This window comes from Pseudozyma flocculosa (genome assembly GCF_000417875.1).
Source record: "Pseudozyma flocculosa PF-1 unplaced genomic scaffold scaffold00014, whole genome shotgun sequence".
NCBI lineage: Eukaryota > Fungi > Basidiomycota > Ustilaginomycetes > Ustilaginales > Ustilaginaceae > Pseudozyma > Pseudozyma flocculosa.
Window position 1 is genome coordinate 475,227 of NW_006920882.1, and position 27,161 is coordinate 502,387.

Genomic DNA, 27,161 nt, shown 5'->3' on the forward strand with positions numbered 1-27,161 from the left:
CACCCACCCGAGCTGCACCGTCCCAGATCGCATGGCCACACAGGCCTAGTCCATCAACCACACGCCCCTCGGCTTCCTTCCCTCCTCAGCCTCCCTACAGGCCATCGCCGACGACCGCCATTCGGCCGCACCATGTCGGCCTCGTCGAGCGGCCAGCACCTCTCCTTCTGGTCCAACTTCCTCGCCCATCACCGCAGGTCCACCTTCTTCCTCGGTCTCTGCACCGGCCTCGTCCTCGGCCTCGGCTCCCTCACCTCGGTCTTCTACCTCGCCGAAAAGCGCGAGCGCAAGAGGCGAAGGCGCCGCCTGCGCGCCTACGGCCTCGACGACGACGACGAGGATGAACGCCTCCGCAGGGAAATCAGGGGCCGCGACTCGATCCAGATCAGGAGCGGTCAGGTGGTCCGCGGCATCGAGGGCCTCATCGGCAACACGCCCCTCATGCGCATCAACAGCCTCTCGGACCTCACCGGTTGCGAGATCCTCGGAAAGGCAGAGTTCCTCAACCCCGCTGGAAGCCCAAAGGACCGCGTCGCCCTCCAGATCCTAAACGACGCAGAGGAAGAGGGTCTCCTCCATCCGAACACTGGCAGCTGCATCTTTGAAGGCACCGTCGGCTCCACCGGCATCTCGCTCGCCACACTGGCAAGAGCAAAAGGTTACCGCTGCTCAATCGTGAGTCGAGTCGGGTAGAGCACAGTGGCTGGCTCCTCTGCTCGTGACGGTGGCATCGCTGACGTGCTCACCCTCGGCCCTCCTTCCCCCCCGCGTTCCTCGCGCCCCCCCCTGCCTACCTCAGGTCATCCCCGACGACGTGGCAAGAGAAAAGGTCGAGGTTCTGCGCAAGCTCGGAGCAGAGATCGAGTCTGTCCGTCCGCGCGGCATCGTCGATCCCCGGCACGTAAGTAGCGCACCCTTCCAGCATTTGGCCGCAGCCGACAGAGCACCGTGGCTGACGAGTTGCCCCCCTATCCTCGTTGCGGCGCCAGTTTGTCAACGAGGCGCGCGCGCGGGCCGAAGCGTTCGGCGACGTCGAACTCGTTGGTCCGCACGCCGATGCCCTGGGTGCGGGCTACCACTTCAAGTCCGAGAGCGGCGATGAGGGCGGCCAGGGCGTCGGCGACGATATCCACCGGAGTGACCTCGTCGTCTCGTCTAAGTCGACGCGCATCGACGGGCAAGACGACGAGCTCGAAAAGCGTCCGCGCGGCTTCTTTGCTGATCAGGTGAGCTGCCGTGACATCCTCGCACTTGGGGTTAAGAGCGTTGGCTGCAAAAAGCCTGCGCTGACAGATGGCTGCCGTCTATCTTTCTCTTCCGTCCGTCTGGCACAGTTTGAAAACCCGTCCAACTTCTGGGCGCACTACAGCAACACGGGCCCCGAAATCTGGCGGCAGACGGGCGGGCTGCTGGACGCCTTTGTCGCGGGCGCGGGTACCGGCGGGACGCTGAGCGGATGCGCGGCCTACTTGAAGCGCGAGTCGTGCAGCAACGAGGGCGGGCGGCGGCACTTTCTCAACGGCCCGCGGGCGCACGGCGAGGTGCGCGTGGTGCTGGCGGACCCGCAGGGATCGGGGCTGTACAACAAGGTCAAGTTCGGCGTCATGTACAGCCCCACCGAGGCGGAGGGCAAGCGGCGCAGGCACCAGGTCGACTCGGTCGTAGAGGGCATCGGCATCAACCGCATCACCAAGAACCTCGAAATGGGACTCCAGTGCGTCGACGATGCCGTCAGGGTATCGGACGATGAGGCGGCCAGGATGGGCAGGTGGCTCGTCCTGAAGTGAGTAGGCCCGACAAGGCCCCGCCCCGAGCGCGACATCGACGCTGGACGAAGCACTGACATTTCGGCATCATCCCCTTTCGACCGGCTCCCCAGCGATGGCCTCTTCCTGGGCTCATCGTCGGCCGTCAATTGCGTGGCGGCGGTGCGCACCGCGCTGCGCCTCAAAAAGGAACGCGGCAGCGACCCGCCACCCGTCGTCGTGACTATCCTGTGCGTAACCTGCCAAGGTCGACGGTCGTTTCGATTCGAGCGATCTCCTCGCCCGCTCGCTGACACAGATCATCTGCCCACGCCCTTCGCCCCCGCTCCGCCAGCTGCGACTCTGGCGCGCGTCATCTGTCCAAGTTCCACGACGACGACGCCTTGAAGCGCCTGGGCGTCGATGCCGGCAGCAGCGACATTTCCGACATTTTGCAAGAGGACTGAGGCGGTTTTGAATACAAAATAGCTGGAGGCTAGGCTGCTCCTGCCCTTCGTAGATTGATCGGCCGTAGAGACGAACCAATCAGGCTGGCGCGGTCGCTGCGGTCGCGGCAACGCCGCCTTCCAGCCCTTCCGCCTTGAGGCCACACTCTTGCAGCACGTGTTGGGCGAGGAGGCTGAGTTCCCTCCACTGCCATCGCTTGAGCTCCTCCATCTTCTTTTGCGCACCGCACGCCGTTGTGGCGCCCCCACGGCCCTTGCCGCCGACGAGGGCCTCGACCTCGTCTACGAACCGCTTTGCGCTCCTCCTGACCTCGGCGTAGTCCTGCTTTTCGTAGACGACGGGCAGGATCGGGTGGCGGAACTGGTCGAGCCACCACTTTGAGTTCCAGTAGTCTGCTTCGCGGCGGTGGAGGATCGAGTGGATGAGGTCCGACGACGGGTTGCCCTCGTCGGACTGGGCGATTTCGTGGGCCGAGGAGAGGTCGTCGTTGAGAAGGTGGAGCATGGCGCGCAGCGAGGGTGGAGAGGAGAGGGCTTCGATGGTCGGGTGGAGCGTGGCGTCGTGGGGCTGCGTCGGTCGGAGCGAGGGCAGCGACGATGCGGGCGAGGCGGCCGAGCCTCGCGAGAGGAGCGGCAGCAGGGAGGCGGGGAGCGCGGAAGCGGCCATGGCGGAGAAGACTCTTGAGCGACGAAGAGGTGGGTTTGGGTGACGATTCGTCGTGGAGGCGAGTGTGCGCTGGTGATGGCGGTGACGGCAGCGGTGGTGGTGGTGGTCGGGAAGGTGGATAGCCAAGGCGGGGCCAGGCAGGCTCGGGACCAAGGGTTGGGTGGCGCCCCACAGCAGGCCTGCCTGCCTCTGACGCTGTGTGGAGGCAGCTTGGCTGGGTGGCCCGCGCCCGCGTCGGTCGTCGCACCGAGAGCCAGCCAGCAGCGGCCACGCCTCGCCTGCCAGTCGACCTAGCTCATGACCCCTCGCCGACCTCCGTCTCCGCAACCCCGTGGCGGCTTCTCAGGACAAGACAATCGCCACCAGGGCATTATCTCGCCCAAACCCACCAGGGTGGCGAGTCAAGACTCTAGACGCAGCGAGTCCTGGACAAGAACGCGGGGGCACCCCAAGCGTTGCGACGGCAGCGAGTGGTCCCAAAGAGCCGTCCCACTTCATCCACCAACCTGGCTGCCACCACAGATGAGAGGGCGAAGCTGGTGCTGCCGAGGATAGGCCCCAGATGGCCTCCAGACATTGTCCCTTCTCCCCACCGGCGGCCGTGTTTGCGTGCGGCACCCGCCTACGACCTCCCCGTCGAGTCGCCCACCGGCTTGGCCCCCATGGCCTCGAGCTTGGCAAGATGATCGACGAGGTCGTCGATGGGCGCCCTCTCCTGCTGCGCTTGTCGCTGTCCCTCTTGGTGGCCCGTGCCCGGCGTCGTCTGCGGTTCGATCTTGTTCCTGGTCGAATCCGGCACCATGATCCCGCCGCCCCCCTCGGCCCAGCCAGGTGCCATCCGCCGGAGCACCTCCCTCTTCTCCGCCTCCTTTTCCTCTTGCCTCATCCGCAGGTAGTCGTCGTACCTCTTTTGCAGCTCCTCGATCGTCGACGACGACGGCGTGTTGGCGTCCAGCACGTACGACTCGAGCGAAAACGGGTAGACAAAGTACGCCCGGATGTCGGGCGGCAGCGGATGCAGGTCGGCGGGAAGACGGATCGGCGGCGGCACAGACACCGACGGCGACTTGATCAGCGGTATCCGCGCCGCCGCCGCGTACAGCGGATTGCCGCCCGTACCGCCATGGCCGCCGTTGCGCCGCAAGCCAGCGCCACCGCCGACGTTGATGCTGGACGAGGGTGCCAGGCCAGAGAAGCCCGCAGTGCCCGCAGCGTGCGACATGCCTTGCCGGTATCGCCAAGTCGGGATGGTGAATTAGGCCCAGAAGAGGAAGAGAGGAAGGTGGTGAGCAGGGAATGAGGGGGAGGGCGGTTGATGGTTGAAAGGATGTCGTGTCGAGCCCCACAGGCAGCCGCTCTCGAACCACCCAGGAGGGGCGTGCACTGCCCCAGCCAGGCTAGAAAAGGGGAAAAAAAGAAAAAAAAGTTGTGCGACAACCACAGGATTCGAACCTGTGCGGGCAGAGCCCATGAGTTTACTCCCGAAAGACGGGATCGAACTACGCGGGGCGTATGGTTCTAGACTCACTCCTTGACCACTCGGACAGATTGTCCCGTCATGTCAAGGGCGCGAAAATAGCCGTACATACCCGATTGCTGCGGTGCTGCACCCCGACGCGCGCTCGAGTGATGGAAGGCGCAGGCGCGCCCGCGCGTAGACACCAGCAGCAGCAGCTGCTGGGCCTTGCTTGTCCTGGAAAAAAGGCTACGGCTCGTCAGGCGCAGGCAGGGCTTCCCCCTGGTCGAAGAAGCCTCTGCCCCTCCTCCACCACCTACCACCACCAGCACCGCCACCGCCACCGCCCCTTCTTTTCGCCACACCTTCTCCTTCTTCGCTTCGTAGCCAGACTCTTACGAGCGCAAGCCCGACCGCACCGCACCGCACCGCATCGCATCGCATCCAGGCTGCACTCGCGGCTCGAACGCAGGCGACGCCTTGCTTCGCACGCTCGCCGCCACCCCACCCTCATCGACGAACCTCCGCCTTTCCTACTCGACCCGCAACTCGCCCGCGACCCCGCATCGCCTCGCATTCACTCTGTCCGCAAGCGACGCCTCGTTCCTGCATTCGCACCTGCCCGCCTAGCTCCACGCCACTCTCACGACCCAAGGACGTACGCCCCGTACCAGATCCACTTCAGCATCAAGGGCTTCCGCATCTCGTTCCCAGCTCCCCCGCCGTCGTCCGCCGTGCAGCTCATCCAAAGGGCCGCCTAGCCTCGACTTCCCGGCTGTGGCGCGCTCCAGCTCGCAGCTCGCGTGCATCGCATCCCTCTTTGCGCCGCCGCTCGGCTCCCGACATCTACCGATCGTTTTCCACCTTGACCAGCGACTCTTAGCACTGCAAAGCACCGCATCGCACCTCCCGCGTCCTCGCTCGCCCCACCGCTCCCTCCTTCCCCGCCTCGCCCACTGCCCCCTGACCCCGCTCCAGCATGGCTCCGTCTGTCGACTCCAACGCCACCCTCGCCGTGCCTGGCATTGCTGCTGGGCCCCCGCCGGCCAAGAGCATTCGCAGGCAGCCGTCGGCCTCGCGCATCACGGTCTCGACCAAGCCCCAGCACCCGCAGCCTGCGGACGACGACGCCATCGTGGTCGGCTCGAGCACCGCGACCGCCTCGCCGCCTTCACCTGCCTCACCCACCGCCGCTGAGGTCTCGCCGAAGAAGCCGCGCCAGAGGAAGCTGGCACGGAGGCGGCGCGGGCCGGCGGCTGCGACCGAGAGCGAGTCCGGATCCGGATCTGAATCCGACACCGGTGGCAGCGATGCCGGGGCCGCAGCCTCGAGCTCCTCGCTCAGCCAGGCGTCCGGTTCCGACTCGGACGCGGACGATAGCGACGACGACACCGACGACGAGCAAGACGAGGAGGACATCGACGACGACGAAGGTGCTGGCGGCGCCGGCCTCCTTGACGGTGCTGCAGCCGGTCTCTCGAAAGATGAGCCCGAGGTGGAATCGGCCAAGGCGGCTGCTCTCGACTATAAGCAGTGGTCGACCCTCGCCGAAGAGGAGCTACCGACTGTGCTCGCGAGCGCGCAGCCAGGACCCGCGTCGTCAACCTCTTCGGATCATCTCGGAGACAGGCAGGCTGCCGGTGCGTCGAACGCCCGAGGCGGTCGAGGGGGCAGGGGCGGCCTCAGAGGTCGAGGTCGGGGCGCCGCTTACGGGGCCCACGTCGCCAGCGCCGTCGCCTACCGCGAAAAGCTGGAAAAGGATCCGTCGTTCACGCCTCGCGTCGGCCAGTTCTGGGGCCACGACGAGCGGCTCTTCGATCAGGACCTGCGCGGCCTCAGCGGATGGTGGCGCGGCCGAGGCGGTGCGGCGGCAGCCAACCCGGCTACACGCGGCCGAGGCAAGTTCCGCGGTGGCAGGGGCGGCGCCGCGTTCCCCGGTGCGGGCGGACATGCGCACGGTCATGAGCTCGCAGTCCGGGGCGGTGGCGGCACAGGCGCAAGAGGCAGGGGCAGGGGCGCGCCCCGCGGCGGAGCTGCTGCGAGCGTTACGGGTCCCAGGCATGGCATGACCGCGGCACATCCTGGCCCAGCGTCGCCACCGCCGAGAAAGTCGAAGCTCGCAGGCTGGGACGACGACGAGTCCGAAGTCGACGACGATGCGCTGCACGGAAAGAGCGTCAGGAGGGTCCCGGCGGCGGCGCAGCCCATCTACGCGCACATGGGCCCGCGCCATCCGGCAGCAGCGGCAGCCCAGGCGGCCGTCGACGCCAAGCACGACTTTGACGGCGTTCCCACGGGACCTCGCGCAGACCTCGAGGTGGCGGACGCGATCCCGCACAGGGAATGGGACGCCGACAACCTCGCCAGCGACGGCAAGATCGGTGCCTGGAAGGCGTCGCTGGACGAGACACAGATGTCGCCCTCGGAAGCGCCGCAGAAGCCGGACTCGGCCGTCGAGCTCTCCTCGTCCACGAGCAACGGGGCCGATGGCATCTCCGCTTCGGAAAGAGACAATCAGCTGAGCGCGGGCAAGCCGGTCAGCACCGCAGCAGGTCCCGAACACCTGGAGACGCCCAAGCCAGCGGCGTCGGTTCCGCCTCAGCTCCCTTCTTCGGGCTTCGGCAGGAACCCTGGCGCCGCGGGCGTGGGTCAATGGACGCACGACGGCTTCGAGGCGCTCCAGCAGGCAGAGGCCCGCCCCGTTGGCCTTTCAGCCCGTGGTACCGCTGCAGCCGGCGCCGGCGCCGTTCGCGGGGGCAGCATGCGCGGCGCGGGCATATCGCGCGGGTTCGGTCGCGGCCGTGGCGGTGTCGCGGCTCACGGGTTCCGAGGACGGGGTGGCTTTGCGCAGCCCGCCTTCGTCTACGGACGAGGCGCCCATGGCTTCGTCAGGGGTGGTGCCAGAGGCGGCGCGGGCTTTGTCGGCGCGGGCATGACTCGATCGACGCCAAACTCCGGAGCTGGACCTCATCCGGGCGAAGCGCCAACGAATGTCGGATCCAACAGAGCGGACGCCGCGCAAAACGAGCGGGACAGCGAAAGGCTGACCGCGCTGGTCAAAGGCCTCGCCATGACCGAGCACAAGAACCCGGCGCATCGCGAGCCGACCGCGCAAGCACCTGTTCCGGTCAAGGTCAACCTGCCGCGCACGCGCAGTCAGGAGGGGGAGCCGCCTACGCAGGACGCTGCACAGGCCACTGCCTCGCCCTCTCAGCAAGCAGGCGGCACGGTGGATGAGACGCTCCACAGAACCACGGCATCGATCACGACCGCCTCTGCTGCGGTGCCCGCTTTTCGGCCTGGATCGGCCCTCCAGGCCAACGCCTCGGGCGCCCGAGCCGGCAAGGTCGGCAGCGTCAGCACCCTCCCCGTCAATGCGGCCAAGGCACCTGCCTTCCGTCCCGGCAGTGCTGCGAGCGGCCGTGTTTCGACGCCTGCCGATGACCGCATCGTGCCTTCGCCCGAGCTTTATCTCCATGGCGACAGCTACCGCGGCGGCGCCGAGTACACGCCACCGCTGTCTGCCGACATGGGCGGCTACGGCCTCGCACCGGCCGGCTACGAGAGCGGCGGCGCCGTCTACTACAACGACCACCACGGCCACGGTGGTGCCGGCGGCTTCCGTTACGGCGGACCACCGCCGCCGCCGTTGCCCTCGGGCTACCCGATGGACCAGCCCATGTACTCGCCGAGGTACGGCGCTGTGTCCGGCGGCGAGATGGACGGGTACGGCTATCCGTCCGAGAGCGCCCATCTCGGTCATCACGGTGGCGTCCGAGGCACGGGCGCACACTCACCCGCTGGTGGCTACTACCAGCCGGTGATGATGCATCCGACGGGCTCGGGCGACGGTGTCGGCACGCCGACGTACGACTACGTGGCGACGCCGCCCTTCATGACCTACGCGCTGCCGCCGGCGGACCACTACCCCGGCTACTATACCCCCCCGCCTCCGCCGCATGGCCCTCACGTCGCCAGCACGCTTCCACCTCCGCCGCCGGACGCAGCGTACGCCTTCCAGCCCGCGCAGGCCTTCTATCACCACGAGCCGCACCTGGCCCCGCACCAGGGTGTCGAACCCGGCTTGGCTTCCTACGCCATGCAGAGCTCCGGCTCCGGCTCTGGCGAGTTTGATCCGTACGCACACCAGCCGACCCACGTCGGGGCCCAGTGAAGCGTCTCAGCCGAGCGCCAGCATCAAGCGCCCACAACAATGATTTCCGCGGTCGGTGTCGCGCTTCGTTCTCCTTGCGCCAGTCTGCGTGCACACCGTTCCGGTGTCCCCAGACTTCCACGCATGCGTCGGCGCGGCACAGGCGAGCGACGGGCCGGCCGCGGCGGCCACGCCTCCGGTCGGCGGCGCGTGGATGTTGGTGCTTGCACATTGTTCAGACCCCGCTGACGGCCCTTTGGTCGGCCACGGAGCAGGAAATCTTCCGCTTCCGACCGAGGGCCTCGATGTCGATGTGGCCTTGTCGGGCCTCTTCCCGTTGGCTGCTTGCCATGTGGTTCATCGCTCGCTCTGTCGCTGCTGCGGTACCGGCCTGGAATCATCTCCCGTTTTGCGGTCCGGTGAGCGGTCGTTTCACGCCGGCTGCTACGTACCAAGACGGCGTTTGCTCGCGTCGATCCACGGCTTTCCCTCGCCTTGCTGCCCTCGTTGTACCATAGCCTGTACCGGCCCGGGGAGCTTCCCTACCCCTGCCCTTGCCGCCAATGCGCACGTACCGCTGCGCACACGCGCATGCCATCTGCATTCATCATCGCGGTCGTCGTTGATGTTGACGTTGATGTAGAGAGCCCAGTTGTGAAGGGATGGACGACGGACGATGAGCAAGGTACTCTAGCGTGGACACCAGATCGACGTACGGATCCGGCTCGCCGAGATGGCCATGGCCGAGGCGGAGTTTTTTTTCCCAGAGCGCGGCCAGGCAGCATAGGTTCCTCCTGCCTGCCCGTGGTGGCCTGCCTGCTCTCGCACAGACCCAGTGCATCGCTGCTGCAGGTCGGCGACGGCACCAGCCGTGAGCCGGCGAGCTTTGTTTTTCAGGTCTTCTTCCAGAACGGACGGACGGACGTGCGTGCGTGGCACCGCGGCCAAGCGCCAAGCAAGCTGGCAGGCAGGCAAGAGGCAGGGGCGTTGCTCCACGTCACGGACCACGAGGCAGGCTACCGGTGCGAGGCGCCAGGCCAAGCCTGCTAGCATTATAGGCAGGAGCTCGAGTGCACCTGCCGGACCCTGTCCCTGTCTCTGACCTCGACGGCCCTTCCTTGGCTGGCTCCCGCACACCTTCTTCGCTCCCTCGCTCCGGCGCATCGTCGAAGCAGGGCCACGTTCGACTACTTCGGCCACCACCTCCTCCTCCTTGATATAAAGCGCCGCTGCCCTGGGCCGACACCGCCGCTTCAGACCGACTCCGTTGCCCCTGCTCCCTCGTGCCCGACCTCACGGCTCCCATAGACACAACACCTGCCTCTCCGCTGCAATCACTAACCGCTCTCCCGCCGACCCCCGCCCACCGACCACCATGACGACGACCATCCTCAACGAGTTCCAGGAAAAGGCCCATCCTCGGATCCTGTGCCTCTTTGATGTCGACGGCACCCTGACTCCCGCCAGGCAGGATGTCTCGCCCCTCATGCTGAGGACGCTGGCCCGGCTTCGCAACCACTGCGTCACTGGTGTCGTCGGCGGCAGCGACATTCTCAAGATCCGCGACCAGTTCAAGACGGCCGGACAGGACCGTGAGTGCATGCCCGATCGCCCGCAGCAGCCCGTCCCACCCCTCGGAGCTCGTTCGCTGACCGCCGGAGCTCCCGTCGTATGTCGCCGTACACCACCTTCGCCACCTCGCTGCTCGCGCCAGTCGTCGAGCTGTTCGACTACGTCTTTGCCGAAAATGGACTGACCGCCTTCAAGCTCGGCCAGCCCCTCGCGAGCCAATCGTTTATCGGGTGGCTCGGCGAGGAGCGATACCAGAAGCTCGTCAAGTTCTGCCTCAAGTACATTTCCAACCTCGACATCCCCGTCATGCGTGGCACGTTCATCGAGTTCCGCAACGGCATGATCAACATCAGCCCCATTGGCAGGAACGCTTCGTGAGTGTGCCCCGGCTGCCTTGCCAGCTGCCACACTTTGGAACTGCCTCTTGCTGACCCGTCGAGCCCTTGCCACGCCCGTTCGCCTCGCCCAGCATCGCCGAGCGAAACACGTTTGAGGAGTACGACCGCGAGCACCAGATCCGTGCCAAGTTTGTCGAGACGCTGCGCAGCGAGTTCAGCGACTACGGCCTGACGTTCAGCATCGGCGGCCAGATCAGCTTCGACGCCTTCCCGCACGGCTGGGACAAGACGTTTGCGCTGCGACACGTTGTACGCGACGGCAAGACCGAGGCTGGAAGCACCACGGCCGCCGACCTGGGCTGGGACGAGATCCATTTCTTTGGCGACAAGACGTACAAGGTGAGTCGGCGGGAGCAACCTCGAGCTCGTCGAAGAGTAGGCCATGAAATGAGCGCTGACATGTATCGCGTCTTTGGGGGGTCCATCTCGACACCAGGGCGGCAACGACCACGAAATCTTCTCGGATGTGCGCACCGTCGGCCACACCGTCACCAGCCCAGAGGACACGATCCGCCAGCTGGCCGAGCTGTTTGGCGTCCGCGCCGACTAGGCATGAACCTCTCTTCTGCTCCTCGAGCCCACACGGGCAAAGCCCTCCTCGCCGCTGTTGTACGAGTATACCATGGACATGCTGTCGATATAGAGACCCTGGCCCCTTGCTTGGCACACCGATAGCGACAGGCGGAGATCGCGATGCCGGCTAGCCCGAGGCACGCCCGGACGGCATGCGGCAGGATGAGGATGACGCCAGGTCGGAATTCGGAGGTCGGGGGAGGAGTAGCTGGCTGTGGGGCAAGCGGTGGCCGGGCGGCCTGGAGGCAGCCAGGCGCGGGCGCGGGGCCGGAGGAAAAAGCGGCCGAGGGAGCGAGTGGGGCGGTGATCGGCCGGAGGTGCCTGACCGCCGAAGCAGCAGCCTACGGAGCTGCAGCGCCCCTCTTGGCCTGACCACGCTCGCCGCTGACCATCACCACCACCACCACCACCACCACCACCACCACCACCATCACCACCACCACCACCACCGTTACCGCCGCCTCCTCCGCCGCCATTCACCGCCCTCTCCACCAAAACTCTCGCTGCAGCCCTACACTTTCTCTGCTATCCCCTGCAGCATCGTTCAATCCGTCCTGCATCGCCTCACCGCTCCTCTTCCTGCCTTGATCCTCTAGACAGTCGCCCATCCCCATTGTTCTGGAACCGACGCTGCACGAATACCACCTCGTTCCGCTGCACTGCTTCCGGAGCTCGAGCTCGAGTTGAAGCTCCGTCCGTCACTCCGCCATAGCCATCGACTTCAGGCTTCGACGCTCCTCGGAAGCTCGACGGTTTGGCAAACCACGCCTTGCGCTTCCTCCTCGAAAACCGGCATATTCGGCGAGACGAACGGTCGCCCTTCACCTGGCTCAGTCTGACTCGCCGATTCCTTGTCACCGTGCCGCGCCGATCTTTGATGTTTCACATCGCGTTCTTGTAACATACGCCCACCTCCACCCCGTCGGACAGCTCCCGGCACGCCTTTCCACCACCCACGCACGTCAACGAGGGTCGACGAGCCCGATCTTAGAGGAGCACCGGTACCGGCGCAGACAGCCGTGCTCACGTCGCCCTACACAAGCGCCAGCCTCGCCTCCTCCGTCCATCATCGCTTGACCAATCGAAGTGGTCTCGATCGGTCACCACTGCAGACGGTGCCGACTCGTTCGCCTTCCACACTGCCAGCAGCGCTCCGAGCGCACACTCTGCCCTCCGCTGCGCTCCCGACGTGCACATGTCGATGCGACCAGGGACGTCCGGCAGCATGGGCGGCAGCGGCGACTCGCACAACGGCTCTGGAGCCGCGCCGCCGGGGATGGGCGGATCTTTGGCCGGCGTCGACCTAGGCCCTTCGATGCTCTCAGCCGCGGGCCCCGCTCCCAACTCGGGACCCTCGTACCCTGCCGGCACTGGCCCAGGAGGCACGCCCACCACCGCGCTCAGCGTCTACCACCTCATCACGCAGCTCTGCCAGCGACCCGACCCGGCCGCGCTCGCCGCAACCTCCAGCAAGAAGTCAGCCGGCGGTGGGCCTGGCCCCTCGTCGCCCTCGCCTCCGCCCGCTTCGACGAGCGGCAGCGGCGCAACGTCCGGCGAAGGTGCGCTTGCCGCCCTTACGGCCGCCGACAGCCTGCCCGGCAGCTCGGCGCAGCGCGAGAATGCGCTGCTGGAGCTGAGCAAGAAGCGCGAGCAGTACGAGGACCTGGCGCTGGTGCTGTGGCACAGCTTCGGCGTCATGTCGTCGCTGCTGCAGGAGATTGTGTCCGTCTACCCGCTCCTGTCGCCGCCGGCGCTGACTGCGCAGGCCAGCAACCGGGTGTGCAATGCGCTGGCGCTGCTGCAGTGCGTGGCGAGCCACAGCGAGACGCGGGGCCTCTTTCTGCAGGCGCACATCCCGCTCTTCCTCTACCCCTTCCTCAACACGACGTCCAAGACGCGGCCGTTTGAGTACCTGCGTCTGACGTCGCTCGGCGTCATCGGTGCGCTGGTCAAGCAGAACGACAACTCGGACGTCATCACGTTCCTCTTGTCGACCGAGATTATCCCGCTCTGCCTGCGGATCATGGAGACGGGCTCGGAGCTCAGCAAGACGGTGGCCATCTTTATTGTGCAAAAGATCCTGCTCGACGACATGGGGCTGTCGTACATCTGCCAGACGTACGAGCGCTTCTACGCCGTGGGCACGGTGCTGAGCAACATGGTGGCGCAGATTGTCGAGAGCCAGGCGGTGCGGCTGCTCAAGCACGTGGTGCGCTGCTACCTCCGCCTCAGCGACAACCCGCGTGCGCGCGAGGCCCTCCGGGCGTGCCTGCCCGGCCCGCTGCGCGATGCCACGTTTTCGCAGCTGCTCAAAAACGACCACATCACGAAGCGATGCCTGGCCACGCTGCTCCTCAACCTTTCGGACCGCGTCGAGCAGTAGGCGAGGCCCAAGTGTTGGAGGCGCCACAGAGCGATGGATAGGCGCTGGCTGGGTCGAAGCGACGGATCGGAGGCGTCGGCGGCGGACAGCAAGAAGTGCGAGCGAAGGAGGAAGCAAGGTGGCGGAGCAAGGATGGAGCGGCGACGACGACCGGCATGGTGCCGATGTGCTGGCGAGTACCTGTAACACTACCCCCCAATCGATCTGGTCCGACTCTGCCGGACCCATATATTGTTATCTCCGGCCAGCCGGGCAGGCCAGCGCGATGGCCACGATTGGGCCGACGACGCCTCCGTCTGACTGCTCGTAGGCATCTAGAACGCTCTTCTTGTTTCTAGCCGGGTCGGTAAAAGTACAGGTGGGTGCTCCTTGACAAAGGTCGGGTCCAAGCGGACGATGTTCAATAGATCTGAGCCGAGACAGAAGTGGGAACAAAAGGAGGGAACGGGTCGTCTTCGGGGGTCAGTCGGGAGTACGAGCTGCGTGGCCGCGGCGGCGCACTGGGCCGTGGTGGGCTCTCACCTCGTCAAAGGGCCTGGTGTCCTTGAAGCAGCTGTCAAAGACGAGGTCGACCTCCCTCTTTGCCCTCTCGAGGTCGCCCTGGCAGGATGGGTTGGCGGCGACGCTGAGAGCGGCTCTGCGCTTGATGCACTTCTGGAACTGTCCCTTGAGGCCGTACTCTCTCCTGCCCCACTCGCGGAGGAGGTCGCAGTCGCCGCTGAGGGTGGCAGCGCGGATCTCGCTGCAGGCGTGGTGGGCGAGGTTGTCCCAGCGCACCTTGAAGCGGCAGTGGTCGAACCAGTGTATCATTTCGTGGGATATGGTGTTCTCGACGTGCTCCTTGGAGTAGAGCCGGTTGCTGCACAGGAGGATCGAGGAAAAGGACGTGGGCTCGCCCGGGAGCGAAGGCGAGAAGCCGCCGGCGACGGCCTTTGGGCACGTGGCGATCAGGATGGGGGGTGGTGGCGTAGGTGCTGATGGTGATGGCGACGCCGTTTGCGTCCCTGCTGCTGCAAGTATCGGCGTGGGAGATGATGACGGCGATGAGGTTGCAGAGGGAGGGACGTAGGTGGACGGGGGCGCGGCGCGCGGGTCGCACGAGAGGAGGGCGAGGTGCTTTGACATGAAGCGGATCATGGGCGAGGTGCGGAAGAGCTCGTTGGTCCACTGCTCGACGCGCTCGCGGGCCACTGTCTCGTCGCGCGTCTCTTCCGAAGGTGGTGTGGGCAGCATACCTGGCGTCTGAGGAGGGATGGGTGGTTGAGGGCAGGGGAGTGATGGTGAGGGGGTGGTGAATGGAGGCAGCCTCTGCCCTCTTTTCTTGGGTGGTGCCAGCCCCGGGCCAGGTTGACTAGCTCGCCCCAGCCCCGAGCACCTTTGCCCCCGCTGCACTCCCGACTCCCGTATGGTGGCCATCCCCGGAAGACCGCGACGGCCTCAGCCAGCCCGCCCTCCCTCCACCTGCCACTGGGCCTCCGAGCAGCACAAAGACCAACACTACTCAGCCACCCGAGCCTGCAGAACCCTGAGCTGCCCCCTTCTTCCCTCTCTCCAACCTGCGCCGCCGCCTTCATTCCCACCACTCCATCCTCTTTCCCACCACTCCATCCTCACTCTCACCCTCTCCACCGCCACGCCGTTGCCCTTCCGCCGCGCACCGCCGCGCACTTAACAGCCCTGCTAAAGATCCTTGCCCCCGGCCCTCTCCACACACCACGCACGACAACCCGCACAGCTCCACCGGGCGCGCGCCCTCCCTGCCCTCTCCCGTGTCATCGCGCCCGCCATGCCGCCAGCCAGGAGGGCCACCAGGCGCACAGCCCACGGCACACAGTCGCAACAGCCTGACACCACCTTGGCCGCAGAGGACCCCGATCACGCCGGCTCGCAACACGACGCCGCAGCCCAAGACAAAGCAACGACCTCCCAGCAAACGCACGCTCGCCCCAGTCGCAGCCCGGCAGACTCTGGCGACGCACAAGACGACGGCATGCCTGCGACGCCGGAGGCAGCAGCAGATGACGGCGTTGATGGCGCTGGCGCAGGCGGTGGCGCGGACCCCGACAACGACGCCCAGCTGCCCAGCTCCACCTTTTCGGCCCGCAACGAGCGCGACCACGTCAAAATCATGCTCGCCACCGACAACCACGTCGGCTACATGGAGCGCGATCCCGTCCGTGGCCAGGACTCGATCCGCACCTTTGAAGAGATCCTGCAGCTCGCCGTTGAGCACCAGGTCGACCTCATCCTCCTCGGCGGCGACCTCTTCCACGAAAACAAGCCGTCCAGAGCCACGCTGCACCAGGTCATGGCACTCTTGCGCCAGTACACGCTCGGCGATCGCCCCATCCAGGTCGAGCTGCTAAGCGATCCAAACGACGGCGCGCTTCCCGGCTTTGACTTTCCTGCGGTCAACTACGAGGACCAGAACCTCAACGTCAGCATCCCCGTCTTTTCCATCCACGGCAACCACGACGACCCTCAGGGCACGGGAGAGACGGGCGCCCTCTCCGCCCTCGACCTCCTCTCGGTCTCGGGCTTGATCAACTACTTTGGCAAGGTCGAGCTGCCCTCGGACGACGCTACCGCCGCCGCACCCTCATCGCGCGCAGCCAAGGGTAGCTTCCAGGAAAAGGGCATCCGCATCAAGCCTGTGCTGCTGCAAAAGGGCAACACCAAGCTCGCCCTCTACGGCATGGGCAACATCAAGGACGAACGCATGCACTTTGAGCTCCGCGCCAACCGAGTTCGCATGTTCCGTCCGCAGGAGGATCCGGATTCGTGGTTCAACATCCTTTGCGTGCACCAGAACCGGTAAGTTGCCTTCTCTAGGTCGTGCCTGGCGACCACAACAGTTTGCTTGTCTGCTGACGCTCGCCGGTCCCATGCCTCTTGACGTCTCCACGACCGCTGCGATCACCCACAGAGTCGCTCACAATCCCAAGGCGTGCGTTCCCGAAACCATGTTTGACGACTCGGTCCACCTCGTCGTTTGGGGCCACGAGCACGAGCAGCTCATCCTGCCGCAGTCGGTGGCAGAGAAGCGCTATCACATCACCCAGCCGGGCAGCAGCATCGCCACCAGCCTGATGCCTGGCGAAGCGGTGGAGAAGTGTGTCGCCATCATCCATGTCGAGAACACCGACTTCCTCATTGAACCGATCCCCCTCAAGACGGTGCGGCCCTTTGTCATGGACGACCTGCGCCTCGACGAGGAGCTCGAGGAGCATGGTCTAGAGCCCAAGCGCGGCGACATCATGAAGCTGTTGCGCATGCGGGTCAACGAGCTCATAGACAAGGCGAGGCAAGAGTTCACCGAGAGGTTCCCGGACCGCGAGATGCCGCTGCCGCTGATCAGGCTGCGCGTCGAGTACGTGGCCAACCAGGAGATCAGCAATCCTCAGCGCTTCGGCCAGGAGTTCAACGGCAAGGTGGCCAACCCCAAGGACGTGCTGCAATTCACCAAGCGGAGGGCAGGTACCAGCGCAAAGGGTGAGTCGGAACGTGACAAGTCTCGAAGAGGGAACGCAGAGGCCCTATCGCTCAAGGACGGCTGATCTGACTGCCCTATGCGCTCTGCTCGTACCTCTTCTCTCCACGCCCCGCACTGCAGACAATGACGCGTCCAATGCCTATGTCGACGTGACCGGGCTCGATCTGCTGCCTGCCGAGAAATTGGAGCGGGTCGACGTCGGCAAGCTGGTGCAGGAGTACCTGCAGGCGCAGAATCTCGACATCCTCAACCCAGAGGGCCTCGAGGGCGCGGTGGTCAACTTTGTGGAGAAGGACGACAAGGACGCCATCGACAGCTTCGTCAAAAAGATGCTGCGCAATACGGTCAAGGGCCTGGTGACGATTGATCCGGAAGAGGCGCAGCTGCAAAACGAGCTCGAGCGGCTGAGGCAAGAGCAGCAACGGGGTCCCAGGGCAGGCGGCGGCTCAGTCGAGGACGATGACGACGAAGATGGGCACGCTGGTCCTGCCAGGTCGGCGGCGGCCTCGAGCAGGCGCAAGCAGGCACCCGCTGCGTCGACGAGTCGCCGAGGTGGGAAGGCGGCCGCGCGCGACTCGGACGAGTCGATGATGGACGACCTTGATGCCGACGAAGATGTCTTTGACGACGACGATGATGAGGACGAGGACGATGGCCGTGCGGGCGCCAAAGGTCGAGGAGGCTCTCGCGCATCGCCCAAGAAAGCCAGCCGTGGCAAGTCTGCCACTACGGCAGGCGGGCGGGCTGCCGCCTCTACGCCGCCGAAGACGCGCGCGGCACCGACACGAAGGGCGGCTGCCAAGGCGGCAGAGAAGACGTTCCTGGGTCCGAGCGACGACGAAGACGACGAGGCGGAGTTCGTCGACCGTGCCGCCCCGGAGGATGTCATCATGATTGACGACGACGACGACGAGCCGGAGCCGACGCCAGCTCCCGGGGCTAGCCGGCACGCCGCAGCGCTGGGCCTCTCAACGTCTCGCACCACGACGGGGGCTCGAGGGAAAAAGGCGACTGCCAGTACGCCGGCCACGGCCAAGACTCGAGCGGCGCCCGCAAAGAAGGCGGCCGCAACAGGCTTGCGACAGTCGCAGTTGTCTTTCGGCAGTCGTCCGGCGACGGCGACGAGGGGCCGCCACGAGGAGGTCGACGACGGCGACGAAGACGAGTTTGAAGAGCCGACGAGCACCAGGTCGAGGGCTGCCGCATCGGCCAGTACCCGGAAGACGGCGACGAGGCGTTGAAGAGCGTTCGGCGAGAGTCACCATTTAGGCACCTTGTCACCATTCCGACAGAGCAAGCGGGCACGATACCATGTAGCGCGACCAAGCCTGCGCCAGCCATCTGATCCGCTCGCACTCAATCCGACTGATGAGCCAACGACTGTGCGTGTGCCTTTTCCCGAGTTCCGCCGAAGTCGGGACGGGCGCACGAAGTGGAGTGGAGCAAGCGGCAGGAGGGATGCACGGTGGCCGCCGGTCTGGTTGCCACGCCCAACGATTTTTCTTGATTTCCAAAGCGGCCGAGCTGGTCATCTGCCATGGCGCGCTGCCACCACCACCGTGCCTCGACCCTGCCACCCAGCCTTCCAAGCCACCTCCATCTCACCACTGCTCACCACCGCTCTAGCCACCGCCAAGGAACAACCCGCACTCACATCACGCGATGTGGCCCTTTGCCTCTTCCTCCGCCTCGTCGTCGACGCAGCAGCTCGAGGCCAACACCGACAAGTGTCCCGTCGACCACGAGACGAGGCTGGCCTGGCTCGCAGCCAACCCGGGCGCCTCGCACCCTTTTGCTGCCGGCGCCTCTTCTACATCCCAGCCTTCCTCGTCCTCGGCATCACCTGCTGCCGCTGCCGCGTCGACTTCCGCATCAGCCTCGGCGACCCGTCCCACTTCCCGCGCCGACGTCGAGGACCTCTCTCGCCTCTCTGCAGAACGCGAGGTCTCCTCGATACCCCGTCATTTCGCCTCGCCCTCGCCTACGCCATCCACCACCAATCTGGCTCCGACCACCGACAATGGCGGAGAGACTGCAGCAACTGCGGCGAGCCGGGAGGGAAGCGACGAGCCCAACTGGGTCTACCCGTCGCCGTTGCAGTTCTACAACGCCATGAAGCGCAAGTCGCAGAACCCGCAGGTCGAGGATATGGACATCGTCGTGCCCATCCACAACGCCGTCAATGAAGAGGCGTGGCGCCGCATCATGGTCTGGGAAGCGTTACGGTCCGGCTCCTCGCCCGATGCAGCCGCTGCCCGGAGCACGGCCAACGGCACAGGGCCCAACGACGTCAAGCTGCTCAACTTCCAGGGCCGACCCCGCGACCTCACCTGGCGGGCGTGGTTCCGCACCTTGGCAGGCTACGCCCCGCCATTCGACCGGCACGATTGGACCATCGTTCGTGGCGGCAACGACGAGGAGCGCATGCGGTACATCATCGACTTTTACGGCGGTCGGAGCATCCCGAGCCCCGGGCCTTCTGGCGATGCGGCAAACGGATTGGTCAAGGCCGGCGGAGGAGGAGGAGTGGGAGGGCAGGGCGTGTCTTTCTTCCTCGACGTAAGACCTGCCCCAGACTCGGTCGAGGGCATCACGATGAGGGCAAAGAGGATGTGGCGGAAGTGGGCTCTGGGCACCGATGACCTCGGCGTCGGACCGCAGAGGAGACCGACCACCCTTCGCTGATTTCCTGTGTGCCGCGGTCGACGAAAGATGTAATCACGACCTCCACCGCTCAGTCTGTCGTCCGTCTCGAGCCGCTCTTGGCGCGTTGCGGCCACGTCCGCGCGATCTCGCATCACGGTGGGCCTATCATCTCACCCAAGAGTGCAAATTGAATGCGTGAGGAATGGCCGACGGACGAAAAGGGACATGTGTGGGCATGCTGCGAGCTCGATCGTAGGCCGGTCGGCCCTCTCCTGTGTCTTCAGAGCTCGACGCGCGTCTCTCTCTCCTCCCTCTCTGCCTCCTCCTTCTCCGCCCTGGCCACCGCCCCGACAACCTCTTGGGCATTCTCGGGTGCTCTACCGCCCATGCCCAGGGGCAGCGACTCCTTTTCGGCCTCGAGGACGTCGCTCTCGCTCATCTTGACCCACTCGTCGCCGTCCTCGCTGCCCTCGCCTCCGGGCCCGACCCCGCCGCGGCCTCCTTTGGTCGACGATGACGATGACGAGGGCGAGGCAGAGGTGGATGGTAGCGGAATGGTGCCGGAGCGAGCCTTGGGCGTTTCGGAGCCGTCTTTCGACTTGGCCTCGTCTATCGGTGTCGCTGTCGTCGCTGCGTCTTGCTGGATCCGTGGCACGACGTACTTTAGCAGGAAGTCGGAGATCGTCTCAAAGTACTTTGGCTGTAGTGTTCAAGCGGCAGGACAATCATGCGTGGCTGGGTCAGTGACGCACGGTCTAGGTGGCCAAAAAGGCGGCAGTGGAACTCACCTTGACGCAGGTGTCGTCTGAGAGGTTGACGAAGATGGGGTAGGCGGGGCAGAGTCAGCATACGGCCCTGAGTTTCGCCCAGGCGGCTGGGTTTGATGTCGCTCTTGATGTGTGGGACTGCTTACTATGCGTGCCATCTTCAAACGCTTTCCAGACCTTGTTGGTGCTGCGGCACTTTTCGTAGAGCGCGTCCATGTGGGATGGTGGGACCAGTTCGTCCTTTCGACCGCTGAGGAAAAGGACGGGCACATTGGGCGCAACCTTTGTGATGGCCAGGTCCGACGACCAGAACTCGCCTGCGATGTCGGCGGTGATCGAGGACGGTCACCGCAGCTAAACGGTCAGTCGGGCTCGTAGCATGGACAGCGATGGCCTCTGCACGCTCCAGGTACCCACGACAGAGAAAGGCAAACGGCCGCACCGGTGGCAGCACGTGCGGAATGAGCTCCGGGATGCTCAGAAAGCTGCAGAAAGAGGCGTTGGGAGACGGCGGAGGGCGTTCAGCGTAAGCTGAGAATAGGCTGATGCGAGGCAGACTGGATAAGCAGCACGAGGCCTCACGTGTTTTCGAGCATGAGTGCGTGGACCTGGAGGAGCAGAGGGGGGAGAGGCGTCGGGGAGACGAGGAGGAGTGCGCGGGGTCAGTCGGGGTGGCAAGACAGAGGAAGGGGCAAGTCTGGGTGCGCAGCACAGCACGCACGCTCTTTGGGTTGCGGCTGGCGAGGTCGACGGCGATTGCGCCTCCGATGCTCTGACCATAGGCGACGACGGGCGTCTTGCTGAGCTGTGGGTGTTTGCGGATCCAGTCGAGCGAGGTTTGTGCGTCGATGCGGATGCCGTTCTCGTTTGGAGAGCCGGAAGAGTAGCCGTAACCGCGGTAGGAGAGCATGACGATGTTGCAGCCGAAGCGCTTGTACAGGACGGCAGCGAGGGGCAGGCGGTGTCCCATGTTTCCGGCGTTTGCATGGAGGAAGAGGATGGTGGGGCGGCGTGCGGCGAGGTGGGGATCGACGACGTCGGTGTGGACGATTGCGGTATGGGTGGGCGATGACTTGCGTTCGGGTTCTAGGTCTTGTTGGCTCCTGATCTGGCGTATCTTGTCGCGTGCGAGTCGGTAGCCCTGGAGCATGGCGAAGGCGCGGAGGCGCTCGCCGTCTGGGGTGGTGAGCTGGTGCTCGGTAAAGGGGATGTCAAACTCGTCTGGGGTGGCGACCTCTGTGCGCGAGCCCGGTGGGAAGGATGCGGCGTAGATGAGGGATGTCTGGTAGCGGTAGAGGAGGCCCGCGGTCGAGGCGAGCGAGACGAGGAGGATGCCGCCGAGGGCCTTTGCGAGGCCGTAGAAGGAAGGGAGGTAGCCCATTGCGCGGTCGTGTGTGGGGTTGGCGGATGAACCAAGGGTCGTGAGGTAGCTTTGCCGTTCCTCAGGCACGAGGGGCGGGAGGTTGTTCGGAAGGCCGCCGAGGTCGGCTTGGTCGGTGGCGGTGGTGGTGGTCGAGAGGAGTCGTGACTGTATGCCCTCTGGTTGGCCCCTGGTTGGCCTCTGGTTGGCTCTCTGAACCTGGGGCCGACCCTGACCCTGGTCCTGGCCCTGACCCTGAGGCTGGCCTGGCCTGAGCGTGGCAGGCTGTGGGCGTCGTGTTGGGTCGGCCCGTCGGCCTACCGGCTCCGATGCGGGCCCGACGCTGCTAACTATCCCTCCACATTACCGGTTGCAGCGGGCGATCAACGCAACATCGGCATTCTTAATTATTGCCCCACCGACACCCCCTTTCCTCTCTTTGCCTCCATCTTTGCCTCTGGCCAACCGCGCAGCCTTTCCCCCTCCCCACTCTCCCCCCCCGCTCCATACCTCTTTCCTTTCTGCCATGTCTGCCGCCACCACCACCAACGCCGTCGACAGGCCCGTCGTTCTCCTCACTGGCTGCTCGCGCGGCCTCGGCCTCTCAGTCTTGCAACAGCTCCTCGACGGCACCACCCTCATCCCGCAAGCCAACGTCGTCGCAATCTCCCGCTCCCTCCCTCAGCCACTGTCCTCACTCCTCGAGTCCCACCCCGACTCAGTCATCCACGTGCAGGGATCCACCACTGACGACGCCGTCTCCCAGACCGCCGTCGACCGCGCAATCGCAAAGTGGGGCCGCATCGACGCACTCATCCTCAACGCAGGCATCGTCGACGTCGCAAGGATCCAGGACCTCTCGACCGCAGACTTTGCTCACCAGCTCAACGTAAACACCGTGTCTCTCATCGCCACCATCCGCGCAGCCCTCCCCCATCTCCGCAACGCAAATGGCGGCGGCCGTGTCGTCTTCGTCAGCAGCGGCGCAGCCGTCGGCAACACGTCGGGCTGGTCGGCCTACAAGTAAGTCGTCGCCCCGCCCTCACTGCCAGACTCGACAAGAGTAAGTCAGAAAGTCTGACTGCTGTGCTGTTCCTTCTCTCTATCCCGCCGCCCATCCACAGCGCCTCCAAGGCCGCCATGAACTCCATTTGCCGCACGATGGCCAACGAAGAAAAGCAAATCGCCTGCTTTGCCGTACGGCCCGGAGTCATCGATACCGAGGTGAGCGTCCCATCCCCGCAGCAGCAGACAGACTTCCCCTTTCCACCCTTCCGCGCCCTCATTTCCCTAACCCCCAGTTTTTCCATCGTGCCCGGCTCGACGTCATCGACAGATGCAAGTCCAGATCCGTGGCGCAGGCACCCACATGGTGCCCGCCGAGTACGAGCGCTTCGTCAACATGCACAAGGAGGGCAAGCTTCTCCCTCCCCACCTCCCCGCCCACTCGCTCGCCGCTCTCGCCGTCAAGGGCAGCCGCTCGCACCCAAAGGAAAAGGGCAGCGACAAGGGCATCGGCGAGCTCGGCGGCTTCGTCAACTGGGACGCAGAAGAGCTCGCAGGGTTTAAGCTCGACACTTGATGCTGCACCGCGCCGCGTCAGGAGCCGTCCGTCGCGCCCACACACAGAAGAAGAAGTAGTAAAGCGCAAGGCCGACAAGCGGCATCGTTGGTATAAGTCTCGGCGGCCAGAATGTATGTACAGGATCGCATGTCTCTTTCTAGAGCCGCATCTCGAACCGCACTCTGCTCCACCGTCTGGTTCGACTGCTGCTGCCTTGTCTAGGGCCCCAATGCCAAGCCCAAAGCGTCTCGCTGCGCAGCCCGGACCACCATGGCCTGCCACAGGTCCAGCTGCGCCGACCAAAAGATGCATGCATCTTGCTGCCCCCGGATGTCCTGCAGCTCGACCAGCCCAAGCTTCTTGATGGCGCCCCACTGCCGCCTCGCCTCGTCGCACCCCGCGTTGCGCACTTGAGCGTCGAGGAGCCCGTTGGCCTCCTCAAGTCGTCGGCAAGCTTGCTCCCTGCCCGACACCGACGCCAGCGCAGAGTCGAGGTCTTGCCGCAGTTGTTCGGCCTCTGTGCGCCCCGCGTCGTCGTCGTGATACCGCTCCTCCGCCGTCGCCGTCACCATCGCCGTCGCTACCGCTGCTGATTCGGCCAGTGCGAGCTGCGATGTTAGCTCAGCCAGTTGGGCTTCGAGCGCAGCGACTTGCCGAGCGTGCCTGTCTTCCACCTCCCGCATTCTCGCCGACGCTCCATCCACCTCGTGCACCGGCTGTCCCGTCTCCACCTCTGCCTCTCCCCCGATCGCCAGTGTTGCTGCCTGGTCACCTCGCAGAAGTGCATGCGACGCCGAGACTACGCTCTGGTCGAGACCGAGATCCTCTGCCGTTTCCGCCAGCTCCTCGACGAAGCTCTCGTCCATCAGCATCAGACTCGATCCCCGCTTCGAGAGTCCATTGTTTGAGTGCGAGGCCGAGACCAGCTCCATGCCCAGCAGCGACTCATGTTGGCTGTCCGACGTGCGCAGGCCCAGCATCGTCTCAAGACCGATGCTCTCCCGCAGCGCCTGACGAGAAGCGTCCCGCGCCGAATTCCGCTCCGGTAAGTTGCGGGTGTCGGTACCGGTATCGGCTTGCCTTGCTCGATTCAGCGATGGTGACGTCGAACCCAGTGCCAGCTCGTCTTGAAGCACGTCATCGGCGTCATTGCCTCGCTCAGGGCTGAGGGCATCGGACGAACGAAGAAGAGGCGACTCGCCGCCCAATGGCGACGAGCCGATGGCGCGAAAGTCGAGGCTCTGGTCGCCAATGTTTTCGAGCGTTGCGTCCTCCTCAGAAGCCTTGGCCGGACCATGGCGACCGTACCGCAGCCTTCCACTCCTACCGATCGCAGACAGCGACATCTGACTGAGGCTTGGCGTGTGGGCGCCGCGGAGCCTTCCTTGATCGACATCGGCGTCGGAGGAGCGAGCAGGGCTGTCGCGAGTATCGGGCATGGTCGACGCCGGACCGGGCTGCTCGCGCTGCAGCTTGTCGGCCGCCAGCATCGTCTCGACCTCGCGCATATTGAGGTTGGCTTTGCGCGCCACCGCTTGCAGGCTGGCCAGCAGGTCTGCATCAATTTCGGCGCTCGACAACGCGCGACCATTGGGCTTCCCGGACGATCGAGCAAGTTGCTGCTGCTGCTGCTTGGCCATTGCAAGAGCGTCAGTCGGCGGGCTGCTCCTCGTCGGGAAGGTGAGGCCGGACCGCGCGTGGCTCTTTGTCGGAGAAGTTGGTGGCGTGGCGGTGGCGGTGACGCCGGGTGCAGTGATGCGCGGCGGGAGACCCGACTTGACTGGGAGAGCCGTGAACGGTTTGACCGGCGCTGTTGCCTCCGCCCAACCGCTCTTGCCAGCGGATCTGGAAGCGCTGCCGAGGTCTAGCGGGTGGACCAAGACGCCGCTGAGACGCTTCTTGCCCTTGATCAGCGCCTGTGGGGTGTCGATGGGCTGGTAGGACGCTTTGTGGCGCATGGCCAGCACGGTCGGATGGGTGATGGGATGGGCCTTCAACACCGAATTCGCAATGCCGAGGTCCGCTTTGTCAATGGTGGAACTGCGCGAGGTGCCGCTGCCGTCCAAGGCTCTTGCTGGCGGTTCTCTCGTCATGTACGTCGCTGTCGGGGGATCTGCGTTGACTCCAGCGGTAGCGATAGACGTGGGCTGCTGCACGTCATGCTCCTTGGTCTGCACTGCTCCCAGGAGAGTGGTGGCGACAGGTAGACTGGATCTCTTGCCGCGCAGCGCAAGGGAGGATGGACCCTTGGCGATGGACCTCTGCGCCAACCCGAGGGGCGTCGGTGGTGGTCCGACGCCGGCCTTGGCACGGCCAGCGGAAGCCAGATTCTCCTTGTCGGTGCTCTGCGGAGCGCCCTGGATCCCGCTCGACTGCAGCACAGTCTGGTCAATCGAGGCCCGTCTGGAATGCGTGCTCGGAGGCTTCCCGAGGTCGACACTGCTTGGCCGCCTCTGCGATGGCACACGGCCCAGGCGGCTGGCCCCGGCAGTGGCTGCAAGGTTGCCCACCTGGGTCAAGGCGCCGGCGGATCGGCCGTCCCTTGCGTCTGGGCTTGCAGTGGCGGCTTGGTCCGGCGTCGGTCCTGGCGTCGGGAGCGCCGCGGCCGCTTTGCGAGGCGATCCCGACGACGGTGCGCCTCCGTAGGCGCTTTGCGCGCGTTTTCGTCCGAGGCCATCGGCGCCTGCGACGACTCCGGTGTCAGCTGCGTCGGCCGCCTTGGACGAGGTCTCTGCGCCGTTATTGTGCAGGACCAGCGTGGATCCGGTGCGGGAGCGTGACTTTGGGATGGTGGCAGATCTGGTATTGGCGCCGCCGCGCAGGCTGCTGTTGGAGCTGCTGGTGGTCAGACTGCCGGCAGTGGCGCGCGTGGATGTCTGCGCCTGCTGCCTGGTGGCGGCGGCATGGGCTGCGGCGGCGCCGTGCACGTCTCTGAGGCTGTTTGAGCGGGCGATCTTGGAGAGCTTGGTCGAGGGGGATGCGGCAGTTGTGGGGTTGGGCTTCGTCGATGATGCGCTGAATGTGCCGAAGCGAGCCGGCGGGGGGCCGGGCAGCTTTGAACGGAGAGAAGAGAGCTTGGTCCGAGTGCCGGTGCCGAACTGGGCGACGCTTGGGGCTTGGTTGGTGCTGTTGGCGCCGATGGTGGCCTGTTGGGCTGCTGTGGGGGTCGAGGACGAGGGGGTGGCTGTGCCGGCGTCGAGGTCAGTTGCATGGCCGGTCCTCTTTCCGAGGGTGGTGGCGGGCTGCAGCTGGGAGACGCTGGACGCCTTGTGACGGAGCGAGGCGGTCGAGGTGGGCAACTTTGATTGCTTGGAGAGCGGCTCGGGCGGCGATGCCGGGGTCGCTGCAACCATCTTGCTGGCAGGGGAGCCATGGCGATGTGCGGTCGAGTGGGCGGCGGTGGCAGGCTTGTGGGCCTTTGAGGCCGAGGTGAAAGCGGATCTGAAGGAGAACTTGGACGAGGCTGGGAGCGGGTCTTGTCTGGCCATTTTTGCGCGAGAGGGTGAGGGTGAGCTGAGCGGGGTTGCAGCGATGGTCTTGGTTCGAGTCGAGGTCGGAGTGGATGAAGGCGACGAGCCCATGCTGGCGGGCAGAGTTGGGTGATCTAGCCCCGGCTGGTGACGCGAGATGAAGCTGCAACTCCAAGACTGGTGGCGGACGAGTGGGCCGCAGGGAAGCCAACGGGGGTCCAAGCCAGGCAAGCTGCGCCGCGTGCCCAATCAGCGCCTCTTTGGCCGCCGGTCCCCAGAAGCGGGCGCAGCGGGACCAAGGTGCTCGGCGAGACGGCTGTCTCCGATGTATGGAATGCTGTGTGTGAATGGATTAGGGTGGTGTAGGGGGGAAAAGAGGTGGGCAGCCGCACGGAATAGTGACATAGTTATACTACTACGGATGGCGGCAGTTTGCAGATACAGATA

General features: G+C 65.3%; 12 protein-coding genes across 12 annotated transcripts; 7 read left to right on the forward strand and 5 right to left on the reverse strand.

Annotated features, from left to right (window-relative positions):
• Nucleotides 1-132: 132 nt before the first annotated feature.
• On the forward strand, nucleotides 133-2,212 carry PFL1_04413 (uncharacterized protein; the record flags this gene model as incomplete). The annotated part of the gene is made up of 6 exons (XM_007881938.1): nucleotides 133-675; nucleotides 800-901; nucleotides 990-1,226; nucleotides 1,335-1,783; nucleotides 1,880-1,996; nucleotides 2,101-2,212. 6 exons carry the CDS (start codon nucleotides 133-135, stop codon nucleotides 2,210-2,212), a joined length of 1,560 nt encoding a protein of 519 aa, XP_007880129.1.
• A 79-nt stretch (nucleotides 2,213-2,291) lies between these two features.
• PFL1_04414 (uncharacterized protein) lies at nucleotides 2,292-2,879 on the reverse strand (the record flags this gene model as incomplete). Its single annotated transcript, XM_007881939.1, has 1 exon — nucleotides 2,292-2,879. One exon carries the CDS (start codon nucleotides 2,877-2,879, stop codon nucleotides 2,292-2,294), a length of 588 nt encoding a protein of 195 aa, XP_007880130.1.
• A 622-nt stretch (nucleotides 2,880-3,501) lies between these two features.
• Nucleotides 3,502-4,101, reverse strand: PFL1_04415 (uncharacterized protein; the record flags this gene model as incomplete). Its single annotated transcript, XM_007881940.1, has 1 exon — nucleotides 3,502-4,101. One exon carries the CDS (start codon nucleotides 4,099-4,101, stop codon nucleotides 3,502-3,504), a length of 600 nt encoding a protein of 199 aa, XP_007880131.1.
• A 1,213-nt stretch (nucleotides 4,102-5,314) lies between these two features.
• Nucleotides 5,315-8,509, forward strand: PFL1_04416 (uncharacterized protein; the record flags this gene model as incomplete). The annotated part of the gene is made up of 1 exon (XM_007881941.1): nucleotides 5,315-8,509. One exon carries the CDS (start codon nucleotides 5,315-5,317, stop codon nucleotides 8,507-8,509), a length of 3,195 nt encoding a protein of 1,064 aa, XP_007880132.1.
• Nucleotides 8,510-9,863: 1,354 nt separating this feature from the next.
• Nucleotides 9,864-11,008, forward strand: PFL1_04417 (uncharacterized protein; the record flags this gene model as incomplete). The annotated part of the gene is made up of 4 exons (XM_007881942.1): nucleotides 9,864-10,080; nucleotides 10,203-10,434; nucleotides 10,530-10,797; nucleotides 10,895-11,008. 4 exons carry the CDS (start codon nucleotides 9,864-9,866, stop codon nucleotides 11,006-11,008), a joined length of 831 nt encoding a protein of 276 aa, XP_007880133.1.
• A 1,218-nt stretch (nucleotides 11,009-12,226) lies between these two features.
• On the forward strand, nucleotides 12,227-13,414 carry PFL1_04418 (uncharacterized protein; the record flags this gene model as incomplete). The annotated part of the gene is made up of 1 exon (XM_007881943.1): nucleotides 12,227-13,414. The coding sequence occupies one exon, from the start codon at nucleotides 12,227-12,229 to the stop codon at nucleotides 13,412-13,414; it is 1,188 nt and encodes a 395-aa protein (XP_007880134.1).
• Nucleotides 13,415-13,814: 400 nt separating this feature from the next.
• PFL1_04419 (uncharacterized protein) lies at nucleotides 13,815-14,647 on the reverse strand (the record flags this gene model as incomplete). Its single annotated transcript, XM_007881944.1, has 2 exons — nucleotides 13,815-13,823; nucleotides 13,937-14,647. 2 exons carry the CDS (start codon nucleotides 14,645-14,647, stop codon nucleotides 13,815-13,817), a joined length of 720 nt encoding a protein of 239 aa, XP_007880135.1.
• Nucleotides 14,648-15,200: 553 nt separating this feature from the next.
• On the forward strand, nucleotides 15,201-18,148 carry PFL1_04420 (uncharacterized protein; the record flags this gene model as incomplete). The annotated part of the gene is made up of 3 exons (XM_007881945.1): nucleotides 15,201-16,228; nucleotides 16,341-16,906; nucleotides 17,028-18,148. 3 exons carry the CDS (start codon nucleotides 15,201-15,203, stop codon nucleotides 18,146-18,148), a joined length of 2,715 nt encoding a protein of 904 aa, XP_007880136.1.
• Nucleotides 18,149-18,569: 421 nt separating this feature from the next.
• Nucleotides 18,570-19,592, forward strand: PFL1_04421 (uncharacterized protein; the record flags this gene model as incomplete). The annotated part of the gene is made up of 1 exon (XM_007881946.1): nucleotides 18,570-19,592. One exon carries the CDS (start codon nucleotides 18,570-18,572, stop codon nucleotides 19,590-19,592), a length of 1,023 nt encoding a protein of 340 aa, XP_007880137.1.
• Nucleotides 19,593-19,833: 241 nt separating this feature from the next.
• Nucleotides 19,834-21,701, reverse strand: PFL1_04422 (uncharacterized protein; the record flags this gene model as incomplete). Its single annotated transcript, XM_007881947.1, has 6 exons — nucleotides 19,834-20,253; nucleotides 20,342-20,358; nucleotides 20,467-20,637; nucleotides 20,738-20,805; nucleotides 20,903-20,928; nucleotides 21,042-21,701. 6 exons carry the CDS (start codon nucleotides 21,699-21,701, stop codon nucleotides 19,834-19,836), a joined length of 1,362 nt encoding a protein of 453 aa, XP_007880138.1.
• A 505-nt stretch (nucleotides 21,702-22,206) lies between these two features.
• On the forward strand, nucleotides 22,207-23,262 carry PFL1_04423 (uncharacterized protein; the record flags this gene model as incomplete). The annotated part of the gene is made up of 3 exons (XM_007881948.1): nucleotides 22,207-22,703; nucleotides 22,805-22,904; nucleotides 23,017-23,262. 3 exons carry the CDS (start codon nucleotides 22,207-22,209, stop codon nucleotides 23,260-23,262), a joined length of 843 nt encoding a protein of 280 aa, XP_007880139.1.
• Nucleotides 23,263-23,462: 200 nt separating this feature from the next.
• PFL1_04424 (uncharacterized protein) lies at nucleotides 23,463-26,732 on the reverse strand (the record flags this gene model as incomplete). Its single annotated transcript, XM_007881949.1, has 1 exon — nucleotides 23,463-26,732. One exon carries the CDS (start codon nucleotides 26,730-26,732, stop codon nucleotides 23,463-23,465), a length of 3,270 nt encoding a protein of 1,089 aa, XP_007880140.1.
• Nucleotides 26,733-27,161: the final 429 nt, after the last annotated feature.